This window comes from Monodelphis domestica, chromosome 3 (assembly GCF_027887165.1).
Source record: "Monodelphis domestica isolate mMonDom1 chromosome 3, mMonDom1.pri, whole genome shotgun sequence".
NCBI classification, from domain to species: domain Eukaryota; kingdom Metazoa; phylum Chordata; class Mammalia; order Didelphimorphia; family Didelphidae; genus Monodelphis; species Monodelphis domestica.
In genome coordinates, this window is record NC_077229.1 from 5,220,922 (window position 1) to 5,238,457 (window position 17,536).

At 47.1% G+C, this 17,536-nt stretch overlaps 2 protein-coding genes across 8 annotated transcripts in view; both read right to left on the minus strand.

Moving 5' to 3' along the window:
- The window catches only part of LOC100618798 (zinc finger protein ZFP2-like), a 44,046-nt gene extending 42,190 nt beyond the window's left edge, over positions 1-1,856 (minus strand). For 2 of the 5 annotated variants that reach the window (XM_056820325.1, XM_016432927.2), the window contains exons 1-2: positions 1,084-1,438; positions 699-805 (exon numbers count right to left, since the gene is read on the minus strand). In XM_056820325.1, coding sequence (XP_056676303.1) covers positions 699-805; positions 1,084-1,258 — 282 coding nt within the window. In that variant the 5' untranslated portion in view covers positions 1,259-1,438. The other 3 variants (XM_056820326.1, XM_056820327.1, XM_056820328.1) reach the window with 3 other exon arrangements.
- Positions 1,857-13,528: 11,672 nt separating this feature from the next.
- LOC100618836 (zinc finger protein OZF-like) overlaps positions 13,529-17,536 on the minus strand; it is a 28,221-nt gene continuing 24,213 nt past the window's right edge. For all 3 annotated transcript variants that reach the window (XM_016432951.2, XM_056820342.1, XM_056820341.1), the window contains exon 4: positions 13,529-16,470. In XM_016432951.2, the coding sequence (XP_016288437.1) occupies positions 15,053-16,470 (1,418 nt within the window). In that variant the 3' untranslated portion in view covers positions 13,529-15,052. The remainder of the gene's footprint in view (positions 16,471-17,536) is intronic.

The following is a 17,536-nucleotide window of genomic DNA, read 5'->3' on the forward strand; positions in this document are numbered from 1 at the left end:
TCAGAGCAACACTGGGCTCTTTCTAGTTCCTCACAGGAGACTCTCCATCTCCTGACCTAGTTCCGGGACTCCTCTCCCTCCTCCCCAGCTTTCACTACTGTCCACACTAGTCTCTGCCTCCTCAGTGCTGGATTCCTTCAGGTCTGGATGAAAATCTCATCTGCTGCAAGAAACCTTTTCTGACCCACCTTTGTGTGACTTCCTACAATTTATCTTGTACATATTGAAGGGAAAATTGTTTCATGGCCTTTATACTATCGATCCAGAAACAAGGGATCACCCGGAATCCTTCAGAGAAGTAACTGCAGGGACAAACTGTCAGACCTGGTGATTGCACTCAGCGAGTACAGGATATCAAGCATAATAGTAGAATGTCGGCTCTACCTTTGAAAGGGATGCAGTTTGGTGCATCAGAGTATTACTGCAATGAATGATACTGAAGACTTCAGTGGGAAGAATGAAAGCTTTAGGGCTGGGCAGTTATCTGGGGAAGCTGAGCGCCAGCAGAGCAGCTGGGCCTGTCTGGTGGCACCCGGGCGGCTCATCCAGGCAGGGGCTGTCATGGACAGAAAACCCTCGGGGAACACTGGATGGGGGGCAGCCAGGGCGGACCCTGGAGCTCCCCTGGAGGCCTGGGAAAGGGCCCAGCTCTGAGTTCTGCTGGATTCCAGCCTGGCCTGGGGAGGGGCTGCACTCACCTGGGAGGGGAGCCTCAGGGTCCCGGGGGCCATTCCTCTGGCAGTGGGCTCTCTGCTGGGGCCACCCTGGGGTCCTTCAGGGGGTGGCAGAATTCCTCTGTGTGCGCCTGGGGGGAAAGAGAGGGGGGGGGCTCAGAGGGGCTCCCAGGCCTTCCCTGGCCTAAGGGGGGAACAGGGAGCCTCAGGCTGGGAGAGGACCTCAGACTGGCCAGAGAGAAGCCTCCCCTCCCCCTCTGCCGCCATCTTTGGCTTCATTCCATTCAGAAACCGCACTGGGTGGATGGAGGGAGCCTGCTGGGGGGAGGGGTCACTGGGGAAGGGGGGCCTGAAGCGGAGCCGGGCATCAGGTGGGGGCTGGGAGCGCGAGCTGGCATTTCTTCAGTACCGGAGAGCAGGGCTCCTCCCATGGCATGTGGGCTCGGGCACCCCCACCGGCCCCGCCAGGCTCCGGTTGGCAGCTTCTCCCCTTGGCCTGTTCTGACCTGAACATCCCCCTCGGGGAAGGGCCTGCACTGGCCTGAGCCCCGCACTTCCGTGTTGGTCCCTTTTCTGGGGTCCATTAAAGCGAGGAACGCGCACGGAGACAGCCCCGCCCCTCCACAAACAGTTACACCGGGCCCAGCGCTCCTTGGAGGTGCTCTACAGAGGTCTCTTCCGCCAGGACTTTGGGAGCAGAAAGTCTCAGCAGGCAGAGGGAAAAAAAAAAAAAGAGTTTGGACCACGCCTGCGCACTGACTTCCTCCCTCCCCCCCCCCTCCTTACCCAAGGTCCAGAAAGTACATCTGTGAACATTACTGGAGCTCAAGCTGCCCACAAGAGATTCCAAGAATGCCTTGGTGTGCCAAGAGGGGAGGGGCAATATTTGTGTGACGTCATACTAAAGGCATTCTGGGAAATGGAGTCTTCCTACCCAGGCCCGTCAGTTTACAAGCCTGCAGCCTTCTCCCCTGCTACCCCAATCTCCCCCCGCTCCCCCAGCTCTGCCTCGCTTCTTCTTTACACTCGAAAATGCCTCAGACGAGAGCCCGGCACTCGGCAGCGCCCAATAAGTGTCTACTGATTCTGGGATGGCTATATCAGTGGATCGAAGCTCTACACGGCCTGGCCAAGTGGCGCATCGATCCCCGCCTTCGGACACGGACACACACACACACACTCTCCCCCCCACAACGCACTTGTACAACCCAGCACACCACCTCTGCGGGGCGGCTCGAGTTTGCACATGCGCACATGCTTCCGCCAGACTCCCAGGCTCACCAGGAGGAAACCTGTCTACCCAGAGCATCCCCTTCCCCAAGCGTTTGGAAGGAGAAAGTCTCAACGGCCAGAGCAGGGAGCCCCGGACACTCCGTACCGCCCCCCTTCCCCGACCCTACGTCCATTTACTCCCTCCCCTCCCCCTCTCACCCAGCAAAGGTCCCAGAAACACAGTCGCAGGCCTTGCAGTAGCTGAGGCTGTCAAGGCTCTTATGACGTCAGAACCTAGGCATTCTGGGAAAGTCTTCCAGGGGGAGGACCCTAGTTTACATGAAGTCACGACGCAGGCATTCTGGGAAATGGAGCCTTTACCTGGGCTGCTGGGTTAAAGTTTACTGTGGGGGAGGGGCTATACTGCAATTGTGAGGGAGGGGGTGCAGCCTTCTCCCCCAACAGCTCTTTTCCCTTCCAGCCCTGGCCTGACTCCTCCATAGCCTGGAAAGTTCCTCCAGGGAGGGCCTGGCACAGAGCAGCTGCCTAATAAGTGTCCAATGATTGATTAATCAATCCATGGATCTCCGTATTCCCGGGCCTGGGGAAGTGGCACTAGGATCCCCCCTTCTGACAGTGAGGGAAACTGAGGCAGAGAGCAGCAGCTGACAGTGCAAGCCCAGACCCAGGCCCCCCTCCCAGGTTCCCCTCCTCCAGGGCTCTCTCTGAACATCCTGCTGCTCCTTCTGCTTTGGGGGTCCCCAGGGGCTCCCCAAAGGGGCCAACCCTCTCCCCAGATGGGGGAATCCAATGACTGGAGAGCTGCCCTCCTGCCTGGAACCCCCAAGATCTGTGCTCAAACATGGCCTCAGACACTGCCCAGAGGGAGGAGCCTAGCCAAGGCCCTTCTCAAGTCTTTACCTCAGTTTCCCCCACTGTGGAATCAAGAGAATCAGAGCCTGAGCCCAGGTGCTGTGGGGAAGGTGGTCCAGAGCAGATCTGGGGGGAAACAGAGCTGCTTCCTCGGGGTCTCTTGGGGCTCTGGGCCAGCTGAGGAGGGTCTCCCTCAGCACCTCCCCCAGCCCACAAGGCCCAAAGACCCTTCAGAGGCCTGGGGGAGGCCCAGGAACCTCCTCCTGCCCTTTGGGAGGCCACAGAATGCAGCAACAGCTGCTGAGTCCAGGCTCTGAGCCCTGATGGACAGAGGACAGTCTGGGGGTATGTGTATGTCGGTCTGTAGGGCTTCCGGGGTCAGGCTGCTCAGGCCTGGCTGCCTCTTCCCCCCCTTTGGGGCTTTCTGGGCAGAGTCTGGGAGGCTTTGCCCTCTCCTTCTGCAGCCCATTGGACAGTGGAGGAAACTGAGGCAAGCAGGCTAAAGTGATTAGTCCAGTGTCTTACAGGGGAAGAATTCAGGCCTCCCTGACTCCAGGCCCTGAGCTCTAGTAGGCATTGAGGGTCTAAAGGCCCTGGAAGGGCTTCTCTCCCTGGACAATTCTTCCTTTCTTGGTCTCAGGCCTGGGCCCGCTGCTCTGAATTCCTCTCTACTGCCTCTGGGGCTCAGGAGGGGAGAATACACAGGCCTGGGCTGGACATGGTCTGCCTTCTCCTTGGATGGGGGTGTTGGGGCCCCCCAGGCCCTTCCCTGGTCTCCAGACTCTCCTTCCAGGCTTTGGGCCTGTCCAGACTGAGCTGAGAGGGAGCCTGAAAGGGAGGCCCAGAGGGGCTTCCTCCTGGGCCTGCCAGCCCCAGGAGCCCTGGAGGAGCTCTTTCCCTGACACCTGGAAGTTCTAGATTTTTATAGTCCTTTTTCACATCACTTCCTGTCCCTTCCCCTCTTCTCAGGGCTAATCACAGCTTCCAAATTACCTAGCACTGACCTGGGTGGGCAACGTCTGTAGGATCCACCTCTTGTGTCTCAGAGTGTAAACTCTAATGGAGGGATTCACAAGTTTCTGACTAAGTTAAAGGGAAGGAGCTTTCTAAGTGACTTGTGAGTTCTCTGACTTCGGGTTCAGTAGGGTGTTTAAGTTTGATTTGTTTAGCTAAAGATAGACAAGAGGAGAGTTAATCCTATCTTCACACCATGCATGTTCGCCGTCTTGTTTAAGCCTTCCCTTCTGTGTCACAGTCAGGGCTGAGTCTGGGCTCCAGAAGACCCAGAAGGGCTCAGAAGTGTCCCAGGACACATTTGTACCCAGAACCTCTGCTCTCCAGGCCAGGATCTCTATGCACGGAGCCATCTGGCTGCCCCTGGACTTGGCTTCTTCCTGGAACTTTTCCGTTACAACCCTCCTGGTGCTTTCAGGCATTCCCCACCCCTGCTGCGCCCCCCCCCTCTGGCAGGGGTCCTATATCCCCTGCAGACCAGGCCCCTAGCCCTCACCTCCAGCCAGAACTATCTTCCCTGTGGGCCTGCGTCCAGGTTTTTAGTTTTTAGTATCAAAGAGAGGAGATTGGGGGATGAGGTCTCTCAGTTCATGTAAGTAATAGGAACTTCTAGATCACAGACAGCTCAGAACCCTTTTGACCCCAGCTTCTTTACAGGTCAGTCTTGACCTCCTCTGTGCCCCTGAGCCCTCAGAGGACTCACTAGCACCCCATTATCTTGGGGGGACCTTCTGACCTCTGCAGCCTCCTCCAGGAACAAGGGTGACAGAAAGAACAGTATAAATGGGTTCACAGTCTTAGAAGAGTTTCTCAGGGAAAGGGCTGAGACCAGGCTCTTCCTCTGCTTCATGCAAAACCTCATGTTGGGGACTAGATTCCTCCTGTGAGCCCCCCAGGATGCAACTAAAGGGGTTCTGGATTGATGACCGTGAGGGGCAGCTTCTTTAAATTTCTTTCTGACCTTTATTTCTGTTCATATACATATGCACACACAGATGGACAGGGCTTGGGTGTGGATCTCCTCTGTCTCTCTTCCTGGGGTCAGCCCACTGTGCCTCCTTAGGGGCTTGTCCTCTCCAAACTCTCCAAGCACCCCAGGATACTCCCCCCCCTTTCCTGGCTTGTCCTCCCCCAGCTCGCCCCTGTGTCTCAGAGGCTGACTCCAGCTGGAGCCCAGCCATCCCAGCTGGGTTTTCCTCCCGTCCCCAGCCCATACCTCCCGGAGGAGCCAGGACTCCCCCACCACGGCCGATGGGAATAAAAAGGGCTTTTTTGTGTGCTACGAAGGCCCTTTTGGGTAGTCATGAATGTATTCTACCTTTGTGGATAACAATCTGGAGGGATGATGCTCAAAGATCTCTGAGAGCCTCCATAGCCTTCCAGGCATATCCTATTATACACACTATTTACATATGTATTTACAATTTTGTTTTGGTATGTGCTGTAATGTCATTGTGTTATGTAATGTAGTTATGTATGTTGTAATGTAAGTCAGTATCTTACTGTAGCAGTCCACCCCTAGCTATGGGCAAGGGGAACAGTTGGTATGTGCAGATTGCCTTAAAAGAGAGCATGCTCAGTCTTGAGCATGCTCAGTATTTCACATGGCTGGGAAGGCCTCTGACCCTTGACCCCAGCTTCCCCCAGGTTAGGCGGGAAAACAGGTTTCTTTGTTCTCGACTGGTTAAGAGAAACCACACCTATGCCTTGTCATTAACCAATGAGGGTCATCCCTATGTACTCTGTATCAAAGGGTATATGTAGCCCAGCAAGCTCCATCTTTAAATCTTCTCCATCTTTAATCTTTCTCTATTCACCTCTCTGACCTGTGTGGTATTAAATGTGGATCTCTGGACTGGTAAAAGCCTTCGGAAGGGTCCTTTGATCAGAGCTTAGCTGTGGCTCATGGAAAATTAATAAAGACTCATTCTGGCCACCTCATTTCTCTAATTTGACTCCGTCATCCCCCTCGTGGTATCTAAAACTTCTATCCTGTCTCTATCTTCCTACCTTAAAGCTTCTCTCCCCTCTGAGGAAGCTTTACTTACCATATTTACTTTAATCCTAAGTAAATCCTCATCTTCAAAATTTTCCTGTCTACCTATATTCCTATACTAAACTAAGTATTTAACTATTTTTGTTAGTAACTAATTTATAACTAATTATAAAATCATCAGTACCCAAGCTATACATTGTTTCACTCATTCACATAGTGAATCAATGTAGCCTAACCTTGTTTATGTATTTGTGTTTATGTTTTTATTATATTATGTGGTTTTGACATTATGTCAGTGTTACTGCTATGTTAGTGTTATGTTACTGTAGCACATAATATACTTACCACTCCTTCAGATCTTTCCTTCTCTTCTCATCTTATCTTGCTTGAATAATTCTTCTCCAACTCCATGGTAGTAAATGTATTTATGATTGCTTATTTGTAAATATATGTTATGCTATTTTGAGTTATAATACATTCTCCAAAATGTCTTAATTCATTAGTCCATTAATCCTGTGATCTTCTTCATTATAAATTCCATTCAAAGTCATTATTTAAATATTTTAAGTCCTTCCAATCTATTAACAATGTCCATTAATTTCGTGTATTCTCTTTATCTGCATTGTCCTCTTCCATCCGATGTGCTCTTCCACTGGGATAGTGCTCTCCTTACTGATCTTTCTGACTGCAGACTCAGTTTGCCTGATGATTCTCACTTTCTATAATTTATTCTTCTTCAATGACTTGTACATTTTCATTATTAATACCGTGTGCTAATTTTATATGTGAACAATGATACCATGAATCTCTACCCAAAACATTTACTGAAGATGGAGAAACTAACACAATTGTGTAAATACCTACCACACTCACTTGTATTGTTGATGCTTTAGCAAAATTCTGACAGATACAATATCTCCTGGTTTGAAATTATGGAGAGAATAATCCAATGGACCAGCTTTGATTAATACTCCCATATCATGTAATTCTTTAAGTCATTGTTGTAAAGCACTTAAGTATGAAGCAAGTTGACACTCTCCTCCTAAGAGAGATGTATAGATTGTCTTATAAGTCTTTGCCTGTAGTGGAGCATGTCCAAAGAGCATTTCATAGGATGATACATATAAATCTATTCTTGATCTTGTATGTAGGTTAACCAAAGCTATGGGGAAAATATCTGGCTATTTTAACTGAGTTTCAGCACAGATCTTCCCCACCATTGTCTTGAGTTACCTATTTGCATGCTCTACTTGACCTGAACTATAAGGAACATGACATTTGAATGTTATTTCTAGATTCTCATAGACTCTCTTCAGGATACCCTGGGTAAAATGAGATCCAAATCTAGGTATAATTTCCTTAATCAACACTTTTACCACAAAGCTAGCTGTATTTATATTTGATAGAAATACTTCAGGCCACTTAGTTAATCTGTCCACAATTACCAGACAAACATGTATCTTCCAGCTTTTGGCATGCCGATGTAATCAATCTGCAAACTCTCAAATGGATAATATGCTAAAGGTGTACCACCTAAACCTTTCTGATTGAATGCCCCTTGATTGAATTTTTGGCAAACAGAACAGCTTGTACAGATCTTATTTGCTACAGTGCTTATTCCAGGAGCTACCCATTGTCTTTTCACAGAGTCAATCACAGCTTGAGTACCAAAATGACCTTTTGTGTGAATGGCTTGACACAAATAGGTATACAAGTCTTTTGGTAACAGGGGTTTTCCAGTATCTGCAATCCATATTCCATGTTCTTTTCTTTATCCAGACTTCTCCTTCCATTTCTTAATTTCTGAGTTTACATAAGCTTTTTCTAGATCATCAGATTCAATAGTTGACAAGTTTATGACATATACTGGAGCATTCCTGGCAGCAAATTTCACAGTTATATCAGCTCTATGATTTCCTTTAGAGACTGAATCTGCCACAACACAAAGTATTCATTCTAAGACAGAAGGTAAGGGTTAAAAAAAAAAAGGAATCCCAACACGTGTACCCCAAGTGAGCGAGTTCTTCATTGGCAAGGGGATTTAACTCATTTTTTCTCTTTTATTATCCTGCCCATGGTAAAAGGTGCTGCTCTAATAATATGCTGGACATTTTCAGAAAAGATCTTTGCTCTCCACACATGCCCTCGCAGACGGATAAGTCATTCCATCTACGATCATTAACAGGAGGGTGTTGAACCCTGAAAGTCTGCAGCCTACTCTGAGGCACCAAAAGCAACAGCATCCCTGCTCAACTGTGCCTAAGTGGCTGCTGGTGTCTCAGAGCAGCTGCTGCAGTCCATTGACAGGGAGCCAAACATCCTCCACTTTGTCTGTGCCCTGGAAGAGGGCTGGCCAGGGTTCAATTCATTCACATAAAGCTGATCATCGGGTGTATTTATCTAATATTTGTGACCCTACACTGTAAACTGATACCTCCAAACTGTGAGCCATGGCAGCTTCCTCATTCTCAGGGAACTCGTGTTCTGAATGTTGTCACTGTTGTGGCAGGTTTCTGTCCACCCTAACCAGCTCCTGTAATGGCTGCCTGAAGTCAGTGAAAGTACCAAAAATCTTCTGTTATATGGATTCCTGTCTCTAGAGATGACACTGAGGGAGTTACACACTGGATTCTAATCCATGTAAGATCTTGATCCAGAGTGTTGTTTCCAATAGGAGACTCTTGGTGCTACCCAGTCTGGGTGTTTTCTTACACTATGTCACATTAAGACCTCAGCCTAGAATGCATTTCCTGATTGACAAGAGGAATTCTCTTCCCCGAGTCCATCCAGTTCAAGCTTCCAGATATGACTAAATGTGGCCCCCAAACACAGGCATGAACCATATCCCATAGAGATCTCACCTGCTCACCATTGAATACCACATCAGAGTTTCCTGCACTGATGTGGTGCCTAATAATTCAGCAATCTCAGGGCCTTCTCAGCATTGTGGGGAGCATCCTGCTGAGGGGCATTTGTTTGTTTAGCATTGAGAGTGTTCTTTTAGAAAGAAATTCCACAAAACAATATTAATGTATAACAAATATGAGGAGTGACCTAATACTCCCAATAATAGGAAATGTACAGCTTGTTGTCTTAAGAAATGTATTCAATTAGGAATGTCCTGGGTTCCACAGCCTTTTCGATGTGTTATTGATTAACGAGGCCTAGAAGCCATTTTCAGTACTTTAAAAAGTTTCAGAAAATGAAAAGGAAACCTAAGACTCTCGACAAAACACTTGAGCACCAGCCAAAGGCAGCTGAATCATTACATCCAGCCATGAATCAAAACATGCCATTAACAGAAGAGAAGGTGGATTTGACCCCAAAGTAACTTAATCAGACATCATTATTGGTCATACATTTGTGTTCTGTATCCTGGTAAGAGAATGCCTATCCTGGATTGCACCTATTTCATACAGACAGCCCTCTGGGTGAGGAAATTCTCATCAAGGCTCTGTCTGAATGTTTTCCCTACTAGTAGGCTGTTGTAAAATGGAGACTTGAACCCTGGACTTCAATCCCCAGAAGTACTTGGTTCTTCCCAGAATTCCCTCTAATCTCACCTGAGTCCTCACCTGAGTGCAAGAACACAATTTAGTGTTTAAAGGGCTCTCTGCCTTCCAAGCTTGCTCTTCTTCCACTTCTAGGCACATGCTTCTCTCTACTTGACATGCAAGATGTAGTAAGTGAATGTGAATGGACTAATCAGCCCTAGACACATGCTTTTCTTATTTTGTATTTCTTTATCCTTGACTTCTAATAATCTTTAATAAACCTCATAAAAATATACTTTTAGTAGAGAAACTAATTTAATTTTTACACTGGCCAAGGGGGTATCATTCATTGCCTCCATATCACTGATCATCAACCACGTGGTCATGTAGGATCCTTTAGAGAAGTCACCCTGAGGACCATTTTAGGGAGAGTGAGGCCCAGGTAGGTCACTAACTGTGCCACAGACATCCATTATAATAGCAGAACACGGGCCTCAGTGCTGGAAGGGATGGAGTCTGGTTATCAGAACATTAAAGCAATTCATGACATCAAAGATTTCTGTGGGAGGAATCATAGCTCAGGTGTGTGTCCTCATCTGAGGAAGCTGAAAGCCCTGCAGAAGGAGCTGGGCTCTCTGGGAATGGCGGGTGACTCCCTGGCCTGAGGAGATCCAGGAAACAAGTTCGGCCCATCTAGGGGCCCTTTGAGCCTGGGAATATTCATGCCAACTCCTGTCTCCCTGAGGACAGTGGCCCAGAGAGGCTCCTGTGACCTCGGGAGTCTGAGAGCTCTGGAGGATTCAGTCCATTTTCTTCTCTTAATCTCAGGTTGAACTCAGGACTTGGGATCAAAGGTTCCAACCCTCTGACCAAATCCCACTGCCCATTTGCTCCTGTCCTCTGTCCCCTACAGCCTGGTAATAACTTTGCTAAGGATCTGTGTGAATTTTAGATTTACTCCACCCTGCTTATTTTTTAGAATTCTAGCAACCAGGAACATATACACCCCCACTGAAGGATTAACTGAAGATGGCCTATGACCGACATGTGCTAGCCAGTGACAAATCAAAAACAACTGACTGACCCCATGGCTGTCCTAAATCAAGCTTAAGCTATTATTGGTACATGTTAGATGCAGGAAGTGATGTAAAGAACTGGCTAGATATTTCACCTCAATTCCTGTGATCGCTGTCTCCACTGTGATGGGAGCTCTTGGGAGCTTTTGGTGTTTTGTGGCTTGACCTCCTGAAAGGCACTATCCACTGACAAAGCCCCTCATCTTGGAGGAGGCCTCGTGGCTGGAAGCCAAGCTGGATTTAATCTTCTGAGAAGGCCCCTTGACTGAGGCCTCTGAACTCCCTTTGACTTACTCCAGGCCAGAGAAAATCTCCTACCTTTACCCTCTTCTCCTTCTTCTTAATTTCTTCCTTCTATAGTAATTAAACCACCATAAAAATCCCAAACTGACTTGAGTATTTCATTGGGATTGAATTTTAATCCCTGGCGACCACAAATATAACATATTCAGTCAACACCCCTAATTTTAACCTTAGCATCTGTCAGACACCAATGAAACACCTACCTCATATTTCTGGAGAATCTTGGCTCCAGACGGGCTGGGTGCCACCTGCAGCTTCCACTGACTAAAATTAACATTTGGATCTTCAGCTCAGAACAATGGCCCGGAGATGTCTCTGATCCCCAGAATATTTTCCATGGATAACAACATGGATGAACTGCAGGAACCCATCAGGCAAGGCAGAGCCAGGGGTAACCTGGGTCAGATGGCCTCCCTGGCCCTGACTGGCCTACAGGAACCAGAATTGCTCTTTGATGCCACATTCCTGCCAGGCTCCTGCCTCACTCGCTCCCCAGCTCCCACCAGGGCCTGCTCTCCTCCCTGAGGCAGCTCTCCTCAGCCAGCCCAGCCCTCTCCCCTGGTGCCTCTCTGCCCATCCTGATGCCAGCCCTGCCAGGCTCTTTCCTCCTGGGGCTGGGGGAGCCCAATGCTGTCTGCCACACCCCTATTCAACAGCTCCTACCACTGAGGCCCTCCTCTGGCCACGGCCCTCCTCTGGCCCTGGCTGTCAGCAGGGAATGTGGGAGAGAAGCTCAGGGACTCCCCTGGCGGCTGCCTTTGCTTTGAGGACAGAACAAGGTATTGGATGTCCTCAGCAGTACCTGCCCTGCCCAGACCCTCCCTCACTTCTTTTTACTGTATAACAAGGCCCAAAGGCCTGGCGAATGCTGACCCACTGCCTGACCCAGAAAGCAGCCCCATGGTATGTCCTCTGGCCTGAAGGCAGGAGCCTGGCTGGAGCCCTTCTCAGCAGACCTTCCAGCCCTACCCACAGTGCCCAGCCCTTTCCTTCCACTAAATACGCTCCTCTTCCTGGCTGTGCCTCACCTGATCTCCCCCCAAATCCTTCAGAGGCCCCCCCTAGCAGGCCTGATTGACCCCCCCCCCCATGCCTGGAGCCTGGAGGGCAGGAACAGAGCCTTTCCCTGGGCCATCTCTGGAGCTGGGGGATCCCTGGCCATCCCCGCTGATGGAGGGAGTCACACTGGGAGGAGGATGAAGGAATGTTAGCCCCTGGGCCTGATTGGCTAGAACCTAGGCGGCTCATCCAGGTAGGGGCTACTGAGGCCAGGAAAACCCCAGAACAAGGTAGATGTGGGGCAGCCAGGGCTGACCAAAGAGCTCCCCTTGAGTACAAGCAGTGATGTTGCCCCTGGAGGCCTGGAAAAGACACAGCTCTAAGTTTTGTTGGATTCCAGCCTGGCCTGGGGAGGGGCTGCACTCACCTGGGAGGGGGGCCTCGGGATCCGGAAGAGCAATTCTGGCTGCAAGCTCTCTGCTGAGGCCACCTTGGGATCCTTCAGGGGGTGGCAGAATTCCTCTGTGTGTGCCAGGGGGGAAGTAGAGAGGGGGAGGGCTCAGAGGGGCTCCCAGGCCTTCCCTGGCCTCAGGGCAGTCTATCAACAGGAGGGAACAGGGAGCCTCAGACTGAGAAAGGGCCTTGGGCTGACCAGGAAGAAGCCTCCCCTCTCCCCCCCCCCCCCCTCCACCAGTTTTGGCTTCATTCCACCCAGAAGCTGCACTGGGTGGATGGAGGGAGCCTGCTGGGGGTAGGGGTTATTGGGGAAAGGGGGGGCTGGAGGAGAGACAGGCATCAGGTGGGGGTTGGGAGAGCAAGCTGACATTTCATCAGTGCCCAAGATCAGGGCTCCTCCCAAGGCAAGTGGCCACGGGCACCCCCAACCCGGCTGCACCCTGACCAGGCTCACACTTTGGCTACTTCTGCCCTTGGACTGTTTTGATCTGCTCATCACTAGAGGGGGGACGGGCCCGGACTCAGGCACTTCCATACTCGTCCCTGTCTTGAGGGCCTTTAAAATGAGGGACAGACACAGAGACAGCCCCTCCCCAAGCAAACAGATATACACTGGGCCCAGGGTTCTGGCCCTGCCTCTCTTGCACATGCACACAAGACCCCCGCTGAGCATTCTGGAAGTGATCTATAAAGGTCTCTTCCCCCAGGAATTAGGGAGCAGAAAGCCTCAGCTGCCAGGGCACGGAAGTAGGTTTGGGCCTGCGCACTGATTCCGTCAGGATTCCAGTCACAATGGCCTGGATCAAGACAAGGAGTAGCCTCATGGCAAGTGAGCTGGGAAGAAGATGGGGGGGGGGGTCCGTTTTTTCAGATTTAACCAAGAGGTTAGTGCTAGTACTTGGCTTGGTTGAAACATCAAAGTGATATGCCCAGAACCATGAGCTGGAATGGTCTCTGGAATCCTTGCTGCCAATGGCTGGTTTCAATTCTTTTAGAATTTTAAAGTAAAAAGAGCCAACGTGGGACCAGGTAAAAGACTTCAATGTACAGGTTTCACACAACCTCTTTATCTCCTTGCTTGACATCCAGTGCTCCTTAGGAAATCCTGGTTCATCCAAATAACTTAGTAATTTATACAATGGTGAACCTTGGGGAACTCAACTTGACTTCTTCAGAGTCATAATGGGATTCCTAGTTGATTATCTTGTCAGAAGCTAATATTTTTATTCTTCAAATTTAGAAAAATCCTTATTCTTCCTTATCTGTTTGGACTCCTGCTATGCCTCCTCCTAATGCAGAAGAAAAACCCAAATTTGATGGGGGGGGGGGGGGCTTGAGTTATGGCCCCTGCAGCAGGTATGCAGTACTGTATGTGGTACTGAGCCTAGGGACCAACACTGAGCTGTACAAAATCAAATAAAGAACTCCAGATCATTTCCAATATTTTAATAAAAAATGTAGATACAACTTCTGTTAAGTTTATTTAAAAAGGCAACTAAGCTGGACTTTGGTCTTAATAAAAAAAAACAATGAAAGGCAATAAGTTTTGAAATGATGAACTAATGAATTGGTACACCAAATTATTTTCGTGTTTTTGTCATTTTACATTATTAATTTTGTTTAGCTTAATTTAATTTTCTGTTTTATATATTTTCATTTTCTTTTATTACGTTTAATTTTATATTTTTTACCCAATTTAATTGCCTGCATTTTTACTGTTGGCCAGTAGGTGGCAGTGCAGTGGTTTGTGGGATCATAAGCAACGGAACAGGGTCTCCAAGGACTAGGGGCAGTGATGGGGAGAAAAGTCCATACTGGGGATGCCAGCTTGGTAGCCAAGCACTGGTCTAGTGACTGCCCCTTGTGTCTTGGGGTCTCAGAAAAGAGGCTAAAAGAGGAGACAGAAATAGAAATTACTGTCTAGGTTGCTACATTTTCCTTGCTATTCTGTCACTGCCATTAGGGCCCCCTAGCTATGCTGAAAGATAAGTCCATCAAGCAACAAAACCAGGAAGAGAAGAAAGGGAAATCTGCCCTTCCCTCAGTTTATCAAACTTTTTCCCTTCCCACTAACTCTCACATCAAGTCTCAGGAGGCAAAAGTGGCTTCCTGTTTTGCCTGGGTCTCCCAGAGGAGCACTTCAGGGGGCAGTGCACAGGACATCCGCCCTGACCTATGTCTCCTGATTTCTTGACTTTATGGCTGCCTTTTTCTTCCTACCATTCTATCCTCGTGACCTAATCCACTCCATAATTTCCTTCACACAATTGGAATTTATAATTGGAACCACTTAATCCAAAACAATTTTTTTAAAGGGGAGGTTTTGGTCACTTTAGAAAAGAATGAATTGAAGGTTTATATGTATGTGTGTATATATATATATATATATATATATATATATATATATATACACACACATATATATACAAATATATATATACATATAAAAGGATACTGGGGAGTGGGATTTCTCTACTCTTCATAGAGATTAGTATCTCCCTTCTAAAGGGTACCAACCTTTTGTTAAGATTAAAATTGTGGGGAAAACTGAGGCAGGTAGAAATTAGTTTCTCTCTGCAAGGAGTATTATTTTTATGAGGTTTCCTAAAGGTTAAGGATTTAAAGAAATACAGAATAAGAAAGCACATGTCTAGGCCCAGGGGCCTAGACAACCTCACCTACATTAAAAAAGAGACGCGTCTGCTTGCAAGCTGAAACAGGGAAGAAAAAGAGACCCTGCCGTGGGCGGAAACCCTCTAAATAATCATTTTGCTCTCAGCCCAGGTGAGAATTCAGTGAGATTACAAAGCATTCTGGGGAAGTGGAGCACGGACTTCTGAGGATTGAAGTCCTGGATTTGAGTTTATTTTTACACTTTTACTAAATTTCTATAGGAAGTTGCCAATCAAAGATTACTAATACTAAGTAATGGAAGCTGGAGAATTGAGCATGAATTTATCCCATAGGATAAGGGTCACCTCCAGTGTGTATTCTCTGATGTGCAGCAAGATTGGTCCTCTGTATGAAAGCCTTTCCACAATGTTTACATTCATAAGGTTTCTCTCCAGTGTGAATTCTCTGATGTACAGCAAGATTGCCCCTCTCTGTGAAAGCCTTTCCACATTGTTTACATTCATAAGGTTTCTCTCCAGTGTGGATTCTCTGATGTGTAGCAAGAGAGCTGCTCCGAGAAAAAGCCTTTCCACACTGTTTACATTCATAGGGTTTCTCTCCAGTGTGGATTCTCTGATGTTCAGAAAGAAAACCACACCACCTGAAAGCCTTTCCACAGTGTTTACATTCATAAGGTTTCTCTCCAGTGTGAATTCTCTGATGTTTAGCAAGATGGCTCCTCTGTGTGAAAGTCCTTCCACAGTGTTTACATTCATAAGGTTTCTCTCCAGTGTGGATTCTCTGATGTGCAGCAAGAGATCCTCTCTCGGTGAAAGTCTTTCCACATTGTTTACATTCATAAGGTTTCTCTCCAGTATGGATTCTCTGATGTGCAGCAAGACTGGTCTTCTTTGTGAAAGCCTTTCCACATTGTTTACATTGATAAGGTTTCTCTCCAGTGTGGATTCTCTGATGTGCAGTAAGATTGGCCCTTATTGTAAAAGCTTTTCCACAGAGTCTACATTCATAAGGTTTCTCTCCAGTGTGGATTCTCTGATGGACAGCAAGATCACCACTTGCTGTAAAAGCCTTTCCACAGTGTTCACACTTATAAGGTTTCTCTCCAGTGTGGATTCTCTGATGTACAGAAAGATTGCCCCTCTGTGTGAAAGCCTTTCCACAGTGTTTACATTCATAAGGTTTCTCTCCAGTGTGGATGCTCTGATGCTTAGCAAGAGATCCTCTCTCTGTAAAAGCATTTCCATGTTGTTTAAAGTCACAAGGTATCTCTCCAGTGTAGATTCTCTGATGTGTAGCAAGCTCAGAGTTCTGATTGAAAGGTCTCCCAATATTGTCACTCAAAGAATCCATCTTTACACACTTACTTTTTGGATGTCTAATGAGGTCTGAACTCCAGCCAAAGGCCATTTGTTCCATGTTACCTTGATACATGGGTTTCTCAGATGAGTGAACAAGTCCTATTTCTTCATAAAAGCATTTCTGATATTTGCTATCCAGATAACAGTTATTCCCGGAGGTCAATTTCATATACTGAGTTAGGACTGAATATTGGCTGAATTTCTCTGCACTTTCACCAAATTCACAGTCACTCTTTGGATTTTTATTTGCCTTGACAGTAGAGTCACAGATTGCTTTCGAAATGAATTCACGGGGACCTTCATTCATGCATCTTTGGGAGACAGATCCTTCCATAAAAAGGCTCAACTTTGTAGACATGTCCTTCACTTCAAAATCTTCCACTGAAGAAAAGAAATGATATAAACACAGAAGGAAGGAGAATGCACACACACAAACAAACACACACACACACACACACATGCACAGAAATATGAGTGCTTTCCTCTTAAGGCAGAAAGTAAATTTTTTTTCCCTACTTCCCCAGGCAAAAAGGAGTTTTCAAACAGAAATAAGCATGACCAGTTTTTGGACAGATCATCTGATCATATGTAAAAGAAGGCTGTATACTCAGTAGCGGACAAAGAGGAGGTATTTTGAAATGCTTATTCCCTTCCTTTTCATTCCTATCATCTCGCCTGGGATTTGAGGAAAGAATGAAGGAGGAATAAGATAAACTTGAGAGACTAGGCAGAATGAGGGGCTATGAGCTATAGTTTTATACTTTAAAAAAATTTTTATCCCCATATTGTTATGGAAATAAGAATACACTTACCTTACTCTCTCTATGTCTATTTGTGCATGTCAAATATGTTTCTAATAATACACATCTCATTGGATTACTATTTTTAATCCACTCTGCAATCTACTTCCATTTTATGAGGAAGTTCATCTCATTTATAAATGCAGTTATTATTACCATCTCTGTATTTCCTTTCATCTTGTTTTCTTCTTTTGATCCTACACTTTTTCCTTTCACTGTTTCCATGTGGTTCCCCTTTAATCACTTATTTCATTTCCCTTCCCTTATTTTATTCCCCTCTCTATCATCACCCTTCTTAATTTCTTCCTACTTATCCATAGGGTTTCTTAATCACTCCTACTCCACCTGCCTTATATTATTCCCCTCCCTCCACCAACTTTCTTATTCTCCTTCTGTAGCTCTAGAGTAAGATAAGATTCTATACTCCAATGAGTCTATCTGTTATTCCCAATGAAAATGTTTTACTGATTGCCTGTCACCACCTCCATTGTCCCCTCAAATGTAATAGGTTTTCTTCCCACAACTCTTTATTTGATATAATTTATCCCATATAATTTCTCTCTTCTTGTTTCTCTCAGTGCTTTCCTTTTTTTTAGTCCTCAATTTTTTTATCTACATATCTTCCTAAACACTTTAGTACCACATCT